A 13,720-nucleotide genomic window follows, 5' to 3' on the forward strand; every position below is an offset into this window, starting at 1 on the left:
GCATAATAATGAGTTCTAGTCATCTGAAAAAGGTGTTAAAGCTTTTTATAAGACTTTAAACTTTTGGAGAGAGAATAGATTGGAAGCAAGGCAGATATTTAAGAAAAATATACCTGGCCCATCATACTGCTTATTTACAGAATGAGGATCAGCTATGAACATATAAGTCTATTTTCAAATAATTGTATACTGTTCATTAGTCCATTTAACACATCAGCAGAATATAATTGGCTGAACTATGATCAGTAGAAGGTGTAACACATGTGCCTTATAGTTGCTTTGTTTCTACTAATGAATTAATTACCTTTGAGCTGTAGTCATCTATAGCTATTTTGTTGAAACGAATGTATATGTATTCAGCATGTACAAGAACTAGATTGTTTCCTTTAGAATTATAGCTCTATAATTTATTGAACTGCAGATGAGGGAGCAAGTAACCTAAAAAATCACAGCGGAATATACATAATGGGGTAGAGAGGAACTTAACCTCTGTGTCTTCTTTATTTTAAAGTAAAATCTGAACATGCTGTGGTTATAAACCATGCACATTAATTGCATAATCACAATTAACAACATATTACATGTAGTTTGGGCCTTAGGTGTTCCTGTATAATTGTCTTCCCTTCAATCCTGGGCCTCCTGCTTCTGCTGTGTTACAGCTGTCAGTATCTGACAGCAGACAATTGAAATTGTGGTTCAACACCTAAGAGAGCATCAGATTGAGCAAAGATATACTAAAAACATCCATGGAAGATTTATCATTTAAAGATTTCCCAATTTCTTTTGACCAAAAGCCTTTCTAAAGAGCTAAGTGTTGTCACTTTTCTTTTCTTTGGTACCAGATTAAAGCCCATGCATTTGGAAGTCTTTACATAATAAATGACTTCTTTTAAACACCAGCTTGAGGTATACCTGTTCCTTTGCTCTTCCACTGTTCAGTATTATCCATTCCTCCTGTTATTTCTTACAGCAGTAGTACTATTGGAGAAAACATCTGATTGTCCTTGAAGTGTTAATACTGTATATTTCAGAGTAGCTCTGGATACAGTTAGAAAGAACCTCCTGAGAAGACACCCATCGTCTACTGAATATCTTACCCATTATTACCATAACATTTAAAAGGAAATAACTTCTAAAACAGCCCTGAGGCTCATAGAGAATTTTTTCTCTCTTCTTTCTTTGCAATTTTCAGAATGGCAGAGCCAATTTGTCATTCCATGAAAGAAATGACAACACTCATCCATCTTTAACAATTCTTCCTGGTGGTTTTGCACATTATGTCTCAGTGTCCAGTAACAATAGGAAACAACTGTCTTCCAGGATATAAAAAAAGAATTGTAGAGCATTAGTGTATCAAAGATCTGTAGTAGTTTGGGTGAGAATTTAGTACAGATATAGCATCACAGACCTCTCCCAAATCTTTATTTTTTAAACAAAGTAAGTAGGTTATGCAATGCAACAGTAGAAACTGCTGTTTAAGAAAAACAATTAAGACAGCTATGATTTCATGCAAATGCTTTCTTTGGATTCTAAATCCAAAGGTCTATGTAACCAACAGAATTTATACCTACCAATATTTTAAGTCCTATTCAGATTTGCAACCATAAATAAGGGACACTTTTGACTGGGTGCACATACCACACCAAGATTTTAAAATGGTTTTTGAATATCAGTTGGCTCAATCTGCACAGTAACAATCATTGGTTATAAATCACACTGTCTGGGTCTACGAAACAAACTAAACCAAAACTAAACCATGCTATGGCTTGTGCAATGCACAAGTTGAGCCTTCCTGTTGTTGCTGTTAAAATTGAGTGCTTCTCATATTTGATGTTTTGGATCAAGAAAAGAGGTAGCATAATCTGCTCCCAACGGACTTGGGCACTGAGGTGGAAACTGCTCTCTACAATTCCCAACTACCTCCGTCTTCCTTTCCAAAATCCTTCCTGAAATGTTATTTAATTATTTATTGTGTTTATAAACTGTCCTGTAATTGCAGTTCTCTGCATTAAGAACATGAAATGCGAACCAATAATAAAACAATGACAGTAAGATCCAATCACAAACAACCTTTGGGTTATTTGAAAAGACTGGGCACTTCCACCTTTGCAACGTGCCTGGAACAAAGAATCAGATTCATGGCCTGAACTGGGAAAAAATAAATCCAACCACTGTGGAACAACCACTTTTTAAGACCCAGTTACTTTCCTTGATCCATATTGGGAAGGTGAATAAGGCAGCAGGGATGTTAATATCACAATGGCTATCAAAAACTTTTACTGTTCCCATTCTGCAGTTTGGATTTTTAAGATGACTTGCAGCCATGCAACTAACTTTCAATTCAACAAATTCTCCAGATACTGTAGCTGTTTCGGGAAACATCTAATATCTTACTGATACACTGTTACTTACTGATACACAACAATTTCGTACAGTATTTATTGAATGCATTTAATCACCTTTCCGGAGAGCAGTTTTTTTTTTTTAAATCTCTTATTACAACTACATTTAGTTGCCCAGGGTGATGTGACCCTTTTGTGGGTATTTATAGAGATCTGAGGGGGGGGGAAGGGGGGATTGGGTGTGTGTGGGGGGTTGAGTTACTGAGTGGCTGCTTGTTTTGGTGTCAGCATCTGTGTGTATCTTCCTGAGGATTAGGCAGGGTTTTTTCTTCTATTGAATTGTTAAGGAGGGGCTGCTGGGGGTGATTAGCAAGTTCATTGTGTGAACTGTTCACATGTCCTGGCGGTTGAGCTGAGTTCCTTGATCACCCTGGGCACAGAGAGAACTGCTCCTGTCTGTGCTCCTGTATTCTGAAGATGCCGGTCACAGGTGCTGGCGAAACGTTAGGAAATAAAACTTCAAGACCACGGCCACACAGCCCGGAAGACCCACACCATTATGTGTCATGATTGTTTCACATCTATCTATTCAGTTTAAGATAAAGGATAACAGAAGCTTGTCGCATTGTGCCTTCTGTCTTTTACATTCTTTTTGTTTTATCCTTTTTTGTGATCCACTTGTTTAGATTCTCAAATAGCCAGCTTGCTTAAATCTGCTACAGAAAGCATGCTTAATATTTTTATGCAAAACCAACCATAATTTTGCCAGAGAAATTATTCATAGCTAGAACAAGGGTATGTTTTCTGTGCATGTACACAAGATTGAACACATCTGTTAATTTGTTCTAGAAAAATAGAGGCTACTCAGATATAATATTTGCTCAAAATTGATTTATTTACATGATAAGTCTAAAATTATAAATGAATTTAAATGCACTATAATTGCTTCCTTAGGAGCCATAAATATTCAGTGCACTTGTCAAACAGAAATATACAAGATAGTAAAGTGACATGACATTGATTGCAATTCCACACAGAGATAAACTAATGCAAAAATACATCCATTTTTCACTTTACACTTAAATGGAAATCTGCAACAGTCATTACATACAAACATATAGGTACACAATTATCAACTAACTTTAGAAGGGGATGGAGATCAAAACCTTTATTTTACATCTCATCAAGAGGCTTCTTTGTGCTCAAAAATCAATGTTTCATAGACTATGACTGGATCCAGAAAAAAAAAAAAGGAGGGGAGAATGAGTGTTTAAGAAAGTTGTATCAATATTCTGGAGAGTCCCTGGAATTCTGGAAAATTGTAAAAATACTAGTCTGATAAACTAAAGCAATTTTACTATAGGACAAATGTCTTCCAGATCAAGGTGAAATTCATACATATTTGAAGAGCTACTCAACAGGATATCTTGAGCTTTGAATCTTCAAGCCTTCTGACATAATAATCTGGCAGCTACTGAAATCAAGTGTACTTTCAGCTTGACACTGCAAAGAATTTTGATACATTCAACCTTAAAATCAACAGGCATAGATAGGTTTGGCTAGGTCTGCAAAGGATCAATCAACTATAGGTAAATTGAAGCATATTATGCTGATGGAAGTTTACTTAGGATTGAAGTTTAGGACTGGGACTTGTCACAGTTCATCAACATATCTACTCTCCTTTTAATTACAAATATACATAATTTATTATTAACCTATAGTTCATTATTTAAGTGAGTGTTTGCCATTCAGTTACTTACGAAATTTAATGCACACTGAGCCGAGAACCAGAAATAGTTAAGAAGCAATTATGAGGCAGTTAGAGATTGAAGTATAGTTTCACCACAGAACTATTAAAACAAGGTTATAAATTCACCCTTGTTTCTCTCCAATCTTGTGATTTTAGTTTACCTTGGTTCAGTTATCATGATGGCAGTCTTTCTACTGAATCACAGTAAGTGGAAAATACCCTTCTAGTATCCTAATTTAGAAAATAACACAGCATACAGATGAGGAAGATGGAGTAAATATTTATATATGTCCCATATCTTGTAATGTAATGACTATTTTTTTTAAAAAAATCAGTAATTAGTATTTTGCATATATTAATAACATATTGAAAAATGAATTATTGTTAAAACTGTAATATGAAATGTGCTGAAAATTGCAAGCTATGCGGTTAAACGAGTTAAGCGTTTATACAGTAAATATATGTATATAATTGTTTTAAATTTTTTCTTAAGAGATTTGCAATGTATTCCCCCAACAATATGCCCAAGAACACAATGCATACTGATCTTTTTCCTTCCATAAGTCTATTAATACTGTGCAGAAACTCTGTTAGTGAATCAAATCCTTTATAAATCAAGAGGAGGTATACAAAATATTTTTTCTTAGGTTTGCTTGTTTTTTTTAAAAGAACAAACCAAAATATAAAGCAACATTACAACTTTTGTAAACATATCAAAATATTGCAGAGATAATACTTTCTCCAACAATAGTTACTTGCTTCCTTCTTTATGTTCAAAATCATACTATTTAGTTTACTATAAAAGTATAATTGGAACTCAATTTCTGAAAAGAAACTTGCATTCACAAAAATGATTTTTTAAAAATGCTCTGAGAGCACACCAGTATCAAGTTGTAGACTTTGAGCTAAACTTTCACTCCTGTCCTTGTCTCTAGGGTTTGAGTTCAGTTTCTAATACATCTACTAAACTAGCTGAGATCTAATGGTAGGTTCAAGTGGAGCAAAATTCCTACTACATATTTTACATTATTTTCCCTGCAGAGAAAACCACTACAGCAATGTTGTCTCAATATATAGCAAACCTCAAGAGTTTTCGGGTGCATCAAGTATTTTTCAGTTTTCTTTGAGAAATGGATATGGTCTGGACTGTCACACAGAAGATGTTAGACATTGTATTTGAGAAATTGAGGTGTTCAAATTCTGAATCTGTTCTAGAATCAAAATACTATATCAGACATCACTTTAAAAAACCCTCTTGCATATTAATCATGCAACATTAGATTTTCAAACGTCTTACGGGACAGCTGGGATTCTGCACATGAACGGATACTTAACAAAGCAGCGACTAAACCAAGGCTATATTTCACCATGTGAAAAATGGACAAACTCACTCTTCAAAATTTTATCAATTTTCTATTATAGGGAATTTTCAAGGTTCTGTCTTTTGGACAGATTATATTAGGTCTTTTCATCCTTTGAATATTACATCTGTTATAAAATAAGTATTTAGCTCTTCTTCTTCTTCCAGATTTATTTGATTTTTAAATACTTATCATGAAAAAAAGATCTACCATCTCTTTTTAATAATTGCCAGCAAAGGTATTCTGAACTTTTATGCAGTTAAGTTAAAACCAGGTGGGCTTTCAATTTTAAAAATAGGTGCAAAGGCGAAGTAAGTTCAGACCTTGTGACATACAAAAATCATACAAATCCACAAAAAAGGATTTGGCATGGTGTTACCTCTTTCCATTTTGCTGTTACTCTTTAAGGAGCACTAGCATCAGACAAACTATTTTGGCATTATTATAGTACCAGTTTCAAGTTCACTTAATTTATTCATAGGGTGACACCTACAGATCCAATCAGGCTTTCTTTTAATGGCTGATCTCTTAGCTCACTTTCTCATATGCCTCCATTCCACAATTCAGGTTGCAATCATAATAGGCCATGTTAAGCTATCATCAAATTCACCTATGTAGACTACCCTATTACCAAGGTGAAGTTTTGTTCAATGTGTAAGGTCCCATAAATTCTGTCCTACATTTTAGCAGACATTTTCAAGAATGTAAAGAAAGAAGCAGCTTAAAAACTGCCTCAGAGAGTAATATAATGAGAAATATGATTGCCCCTTAAGTTCTTATTACATGAATATTAGAGACAGAGAAGGGCTACCCAGAACAAATTGTACCGCTCAATGCGAAAAGTGGGTTCTACAGGCAAAATGACAAAAATCACATTCCGGTCAAATATATCCTTCTGCATTTTCACTCAGGAATGAATTATTATTTGCAATTCTATGTTGAACAACAATGTAGGGTGATGTTGAAAAGAATAACTGTTTTAATCAGTTGTAGCAATGATGTCAGAGGACACAATGGATATGTTAAAGTTTGCTGAGATAGTAAAGCCAACTCAATGCTACATCATGCAAGCAGGGAATGTCACCTTAACAACTAGCTAAAACATGTTTAAGACAAGAATCTACTTGGTTTATTATATACAGTCCTTCCACCAGTTGTAAAGAAATGGCACCAATGATAGCTGTTGTTTTCATCATGTAAACATTAGCAAAGACAAAAAAAATTATCCTTCATCTCACTACCCTCAAGTGGTTAATAAAGATTGTACAATTGTGGGACTAGATAGTACTCAGTGGAAACACCTCAAATTGTCAGACAATGCACCATCACTACACTTATTTATTGTCCACAAGTGCTGCTGCATTACTTAAGAATCTTTTTTAGGGCAAGACCATCTCTGAATCACGATTCCCAAAGTGAGCAAGGATGGGATTAAAAGTACATCTACATTTAAATTAGTTAAAAACAGAAAATATTATCCGCATATGTAATATTCTTCCCCTTCTGTATTATTAAACAACAGAATTCAGTGACCACATTTGGAAGGGCTTGGGTTCCATACTTAAGTCTTTGGGAAGTTGAATGGAACCTCAACGCTGCAAGCTGGTTCACCTATTTTTATTGCCTCTGATTAGGAAACCAATTTTTTGTTAAGTACTACTATCTGTTAGTAAGGATGGTGAAACTATATAAACCCATTCCCACCCCCAAAACCTATTCATTGGGCTGTGTATATGATTCAGATGACCACATGATTCTGAAAATGTCTTTCTCACATTCTACAGATCTGAATACATTCTTACAAACATAATCATTTTTTTTTAAATTAAGACACACACTGGCAGCCTAGGAATATAGCTTGGCTAACTTTACTGCATTGTTAATTCCTACTCATACATACCTTGGATATATGAAGACTAGTTAACAGATTTAGGTTACCATGAGAGAGGGAGAGAGAGAGAGAGAGAGGGAGAGAGAGAGAGAGAGAGGGAGGGAGAACGAGAGAAAGAAGAGACAGAGAGAGACTGCAGTAAATATGCTTAATGTGCAGCATTTAGAAGTTTTGTGCATGGAAGAGGATCTTCTGTCATGGTCCTTGTGACCAAAATCACTGTGACTACATAAATTCATGCTGGAATATATAATACATTTTCAAATATAACTGTATCTCATGGGGTTTGGAAAGAGACATCAGGCATAACAGAAGTGAAGGCTATGCGCAGGTGATCTCAGCCTGTAAATTCTCTATGGCATGACATTATTGCTTTGCATATAATGGAAAGCAGCAGCACAGTTCAAATTTCTCAGACTGCCTTCAATTTAAAACATTTTTACAAACTATATGGTCTTATTTCTGAGATGACTATAAAGACAGCAGGTAGCCATTTGTCACAAATGCCATGACTTATAATCATTTTTTAAAAAGGTTATTTGGGATAATATTGGAAGTATGCTACAGTGTAAGGGAACAAATATCACTTTGTTAGAAGAAGATGGAAATTGCAAAGTTTGGGGGCTCTGGAACTAAGAGATCTCCTTTAGCTGAACATTAAAAGAACATAAACCAATCTTTCTTAGAACTTGCGGTGTAGCCTAAGGTGTCTAATACATTAAAAAAAAACAACAACTGTTAAATGTGTAGGAGAGATGTCACCAATTTGCCAGCCTCGTATATGCTTCACAGTAGACAAATCAGTAGAAGAATAAGTGCACTTGGCCTTCAAATCTAATTTTCTCCCATTCCTGGCCATCAGAGCTGCCATTTCCAAGCCACCACAACAATTAAAGACTTCACAGGGATGACAAAACATAAAATGGCAACAATCATCCTAAACTTTATACACATTTCCCAATGATCTGGAAAGGGGGGCGGGGGGGGCAAAGAATTTTTTTTTTTCCCATTTACAAATGTAAAGAGAGTATTCAAGAGATGTTTAGTTATTGCATCAAAGGTATATGAATGGACTGATTTGAAAACCAGGCTATTTAGAGTTCATATTGCTTTTGTGAACTTCAAAATCTAGTGATGCGGTCATGCAAACACCAGTATGAAGCTGGATTTCTTCTGAAAAAGAGACGGCCATCTGATCTTCTTCTAGAAGATCAGTTAGAGGAACAAACAGCAGTTTCGAAGAAGGATTGCTGAAGTTCTAATACATCATGACCAACATGGAAGAGACTGGTTAAGATCCTTGTAATGGTATGTGGGAATGACCTTGGGAGACAGGGGGAAGAACCACAGACTAGGTAATAGTTGGATAAGAGGCAGCTTAGCCCACAGCTGGAATGTGGGCATGGGAAACATCTCAGAAGAGACCTTTCCTAGTTTCTTGGGCTGTAAAGGTGACAGCAGATAAGTATACATTCAAACTTGCAAAATTCTGTTAATGTAACCTTACAATTAAGTAGAATTAGTTCATCTGGGTGAGTTTCTTGTCTGGACTACTTTGCAAGGCTGACAGTCCTTCATGTTGTAACAGTACTGTTTGTTTGGCACAGTTGGATTTGCTGAAACAGAATTCACATATGGTTTGAAAATGATAGCAGAAGAAATAGAAAATGCCATTGGAAAATATGTGATTGTCAAGACTAAACCATCATAGAAGTCTGATGACTCTGGTTGGTCTCAGAGGTGGAATCCTGTTCACTAAACCTGAATAATCCACCACATGGGTACACTGAAAGCAAGGCATGAACTATTTAGGATCATGAGGAGCATAATATCCTTGATGGATAATGAGCTCTGGCTGTAACTGCAATCTGCTGGAAACAGTCTAAGGGTATGAGGTTCACCAGTCCTGTAAAGTGACAGAGAAAAATTATGGTCTTGATATCAATCTGGCAAGCAATCAAGACCCTGATACAACACAAGAGATTTAATCTGCAGAATCTCTAGATGCAGGAGATAGAAGTCTTCAGTGTTGTCCTAAAGGGAATGGTCTTAAGATTAGTAACATCCTGTTGGTGAATCATATGTCATGAATGGAGGCAGAGGGGAAGGTCAATTTCCCCTTCTGAAATAGCTGAATAGAATAGGTTCATCTCAAGAAGACAACTGTATAGTACCAAAACTGGGCAGTCACAGTGAATTGGTGAAAGGAAAGAAAGAGGAAAACCCAACAGGACCTGTTTAGGCATAGAATGGATTAAAGGAAATTTTTGAGAAGGCACCTATGCTACCACAAGCCTTAATTTGTTAGGAAAGAAAGGCATGCAAAAAGCCTTCTTTCCCCATTCCAAAATAAGAAAATTCAGAAATAAAATAAAATAAAATATAGAAAAAATCCTCAGCATTAATGAATTGTTCTATGCAAAAATGTTCTCCACATGGCTTCTCACTATAACATCCAAGAAGGAACTGTGAGAATGTACAGTGGAAGCAAGCTTTCTGTGGAAAATCTGTTTCAGCTTTGGAAACTTTCCAGCTGAGGCTCAATGCAGGTTCACCACATCATATATATGTGATACACAGATTCCAGAGAGAAGAATCTGTTTTTTGTGGTTGGTTCTAGTGGTACTTGGCTAACTGATGATTTTTTAAAAATAGATAAACATCTTCTACTCTAGGTTTGATAACCCCAGTTGCTAGTGTGGAAATACCAAAATCCAAAAAGTTACTAACATCAGGAAGCAAAGCATCCAAGCAACAACATGCAATGAATGATGAATTGTACAATCCACCCCTCTGCCACTGTAAAACTTAAGTTACATCATTAAGTATTATCAGCACAATTACTTTCCAGTACAAGAAATATCTGTAAGAGGTCAGCAGCCCTATCACAGAATTACAGAGATATTCTCACTTTATCTGTGTCTATCAATTTCAAAATATTCATTTTCCTGGGCTTATCTGCAACAGTAATTTTTTTTCTTTTTTTCCAGAATTTAAACCATAGCCATAGCCACCATCAAACTAATTAATGGGCACTCTTATAATTAAATGAGAGCCTGGTAATTTTGTTTAAGCAGCAACTGATTTAATGCAATCCTATACATGTCTAGTCAGAAATAAGTCTTACTAAGTTTCATGGATCTTACTCCCAGGTACCTGTTTATAGAACTGTAGCTAAAACCATCACAGAACTTTCAGTTCATAGGCCCCAGGGTGGGAAGTGGTGGGAGACAAAAGCTCTATCAAAATATATTGCTATGATTATAATCTGAAATTGCCTCCAATGTTGACAATCACTTGACTTTCATAGACCTTCTTCATGGTTCTCTCAATTTGTTTCAGAAAAACTTGTGGAATTCGCCCACATAAAGTGTGTACAGTGTTGAGGAACTTGGTCTGGAGAGGATAATATATTGATTGGAAGAGATTGTCTTCAAAGGAAAACTAAAGAGAAAAAAGCATAAAAAGTTATAAAAATGGAATAAACAACCTTAAATCCTTGGTTCACGATTGATACTTTAAACCAGGAGTGAGCAACCACAGACTATATGTCCTTTGCACTTTTATTTTTAAAAAAATGAATATGAAACTTTATTATAACATTTAGTGACTTTACATCTTCAAGCTGATAGTAAAAAATAAAGATTATAAATATAAAAAGTGAAATACCAGAACAGAGTAAATTACAAAAAAAACCCACATAAAAACATAATAAGGAGGAACTTTTGATAGCTCGTTTTTCTTTTCCCTGCTAACATTCCTAGCCACTGATCACAATTTAAGTATTTCTACTTTTCTTGAAATACTGGGGATTGTTGCTTATATTTATTTAAATCTTTTCATCTGATATTTTTAATTGATCTCTTAACTCTTTTTCTTAAAAACTGTATTCCAAATATCTAAACCTGACTTGCTTTGTGATGTATTACAGGGTTCCTCAACCTGAGCAACTTTAAGCAGCATGGCTAGCTAGGGAATTCTGGGAGTTGAAGTCCACCCATCTTAAAGTTGCTCAGGTTGAGGAACCCTGATGTATTGTATGGAAGGGAGCCATTCCTGCTTGAATTTGTTTAAACTTTTCTTATGAACATGCAGTCAGTGTTTCCATTGCTGCATATTCTGATTTTGGTCTCCTGTTCTTGTATTATTGGCAGAGTTTTACTTTCCCAATGTTGTGCCTTATTCAGTCACGTCATTGTCAGCATGTATTTGAATAGATTGTGATACTTTTCATTTATGCTCTCTGGAATTATTTCTAAAAAAATATTTGAGGTTTCAATTCAAATTTTATTTTTAAAAATTTCTGAATGTTTTGGTGTATTTCCTTCCAAGATCTTTTTGTTTGGATTTTGTTTTTTACATAACTACCGCATGTGGTAGAATCTTCCTTCTTTATTATGCACTTCTAGCATTTGTTATTGTATGATTATAACAAACTATACTACATTTGTTCTGCAAATATTTTTGTTAACCTCCAGGATATTCCAACATTAAATTGCCACGTAATTTATAGTGCATTTAGTCCATTCTTTTAAAAATAAGACTAAAACCTAAAATACACAAACAGTAACAAAAATCTCAAAAGACAAAAAGAACTTTGTAGCCCTGCCCCCCTCAAGGATGGCACTGTCTCACTGCCATGACTCCTACAGACTTCAAAATGTGGCCCTTGATTGTAAAGCTACCCTTTTATCACTGGTCATGCCATTGGTCTACTAAACCACTATCTAATTCTAACCAACAATGCTTCTTTAGAGTAGGCAATGGCCTTTATCTGCTGTCTAAAACACTGAAATATCTTTTTCCATAAGTGTGAGGATGGCTGCTAATAGAATTCCTTGGCAACATGAATGAACAAGGCTGGCTGTAATTATTAACCATTGTAGCCCCAACTCATCTGAAGAATGCCAGCTTGGGGAACACTGCTGTAGAGACTGCCAACTATATGCACACACCAATGTCTGCAGCTAGCCACCAAAATGCCAAAATGTGTGTTATGATGGCATGATGTAAGCAAGCACATAAGAGGTGGTGTTTGTCTCACAATATATGTTTCATCACCTTCTCCTGCTTGGCACCAATACAGAATACATAGTCTGACCCCTATTTATTACATCTCCTAATCCTAGTCTTTAGTAATCTCATATATTATTCTAATCCTAACTACTGGATATCATTATCATCCAATTCTTTTTCCTCCTTCTCTGTCACCACATATTTAAGCATTAGGGCAGAAAGGCACCACCTCAAACAAACTTTGATTTGAAAATTGGGATAAACTGAATTGGGACTCTTGATTCTGAATCTGGCTCAAGAAGTTGAATCTTATGGGTCTTACATTGTACTGCAACAAGAACATTTCCAAACTCTCTGAGAACAAATGTGATATTGTGGATAGAATCGTAGAACAGGATCAGGAAGACCTAGATTCAAATGTCCATTCAAGTATGAAATTCACTGGGAAATTTTGAGTAAGTCAGGATCTCTTAACCTACTGTACCTTGCAGGATTGCTGAAACAATAAAAACCATCCCTTTTACTATACATTGTACAGGTAGTCCTTGCTTAATGACCACAGTAGGGACCAGAAAATTGGTCATTAAGCAGGGTGGTCGTTAAGTGAGTCGCCATGTTACCAGACCCAATTTTATGACCATTTTTACAATGGTCGTTAAGCAAATCACATTGTTAAATGACTGCAGCTACCCCAAGGACATTTTTGCCGGAATTTGCTTAATGACCACGTGATTCACTTAACAGCCATGTGATTCACTTAATGGCCGTGGTGATGCACTTAACGACCATCGTAAAAAAGGTTGCAAATCACGATCACGTGTGGGATGGTGCAATAGTTTGCGACGGTAGTAAGTGCGAGTACAGGTTGTAAAGCACTCTTTCCGAGGCTGTTGTAACTTTGAACCGTTGTTAAACAAATGATCATTAAGCAAAGACTACCTATAGCCTTATTTTATGTAAGAACTTGCTTTTTGACAAAACACTTACATCACGTATCACTTCATAGAGTGCTTTGAAAGTAGGCTGTTTATCATCATGATAGACACCCCGATTCCCATGCAGAATTGAAATGCCTTCTTCTTCTGCTCCTTTGCAGTTACTGCCATACATGCAGTGATCTGGTCGATAATTCCATTGACAAGGAAAGAGGTAGAGGCATTCTAAAAGGAAGCAAAATAAATATATATATAAAACTGAAAAATTACTAAAGGCAGAGAAAAAATATTCCAGAACAGAATTGTGTCTAGGAATCACCTTTAAATACAAGACCTGGAAAGAAATCAGAAAAACCTAAACTTTATAATAAAAATAAGATAAATTACAAATAAACATTTGTATATATAATTCTGATTTTTTTTTT

General features: G+C 35.5%; 1 protein-coding gene across 1 annotated transcript in view; it reads right to left on the bottom strand.

Annotated features, from left to right (window-relative positions):
- Positions 1-3,213: 3,213 nt before the first annotated feature.
- GXYLT2 (glucoside xylosyltransferase 2) overlaps positions 3,214-13,720 on the bottom strand; it is a 41,359-nt gene continuing 30,852 nt past the window's right edge. Inside the window, exons 6-7 of the mRNA XM_088134337.1 lie at positions 13,348-13,520; positions 3,214-10,788 (exon numbers count right to left, since the gene is read on the bottom strand). Of these exons, the coding sequence (XP_087990463.1) occupies positions 10,606-10,788; positions 13,348-13,520 (356 nt within the window). The 3' untranslated portion in view covers positions 3,214-10,605. The remainder of the gene's footprint in view (positions 10,789-13,347; positions 13,521-13,720) is intronic.

Source organism: Python bivittatus, unplaced genomic scaffold (assembly GCF_059951505.1).
Source record: "Python bivittatus isolate LINGU-HERP-01145 unplaced genomic scaffold, Pbiv_v1 ctg000080_np1212, whole genome shotgun sequence".
Classification (NCBI taxonomy): domain Eukaryota; kingdom Metazoa; phylum Chordata; class Lepidosauria; order Squamata; family Pythonidae; genus Python; species Python bivittatus.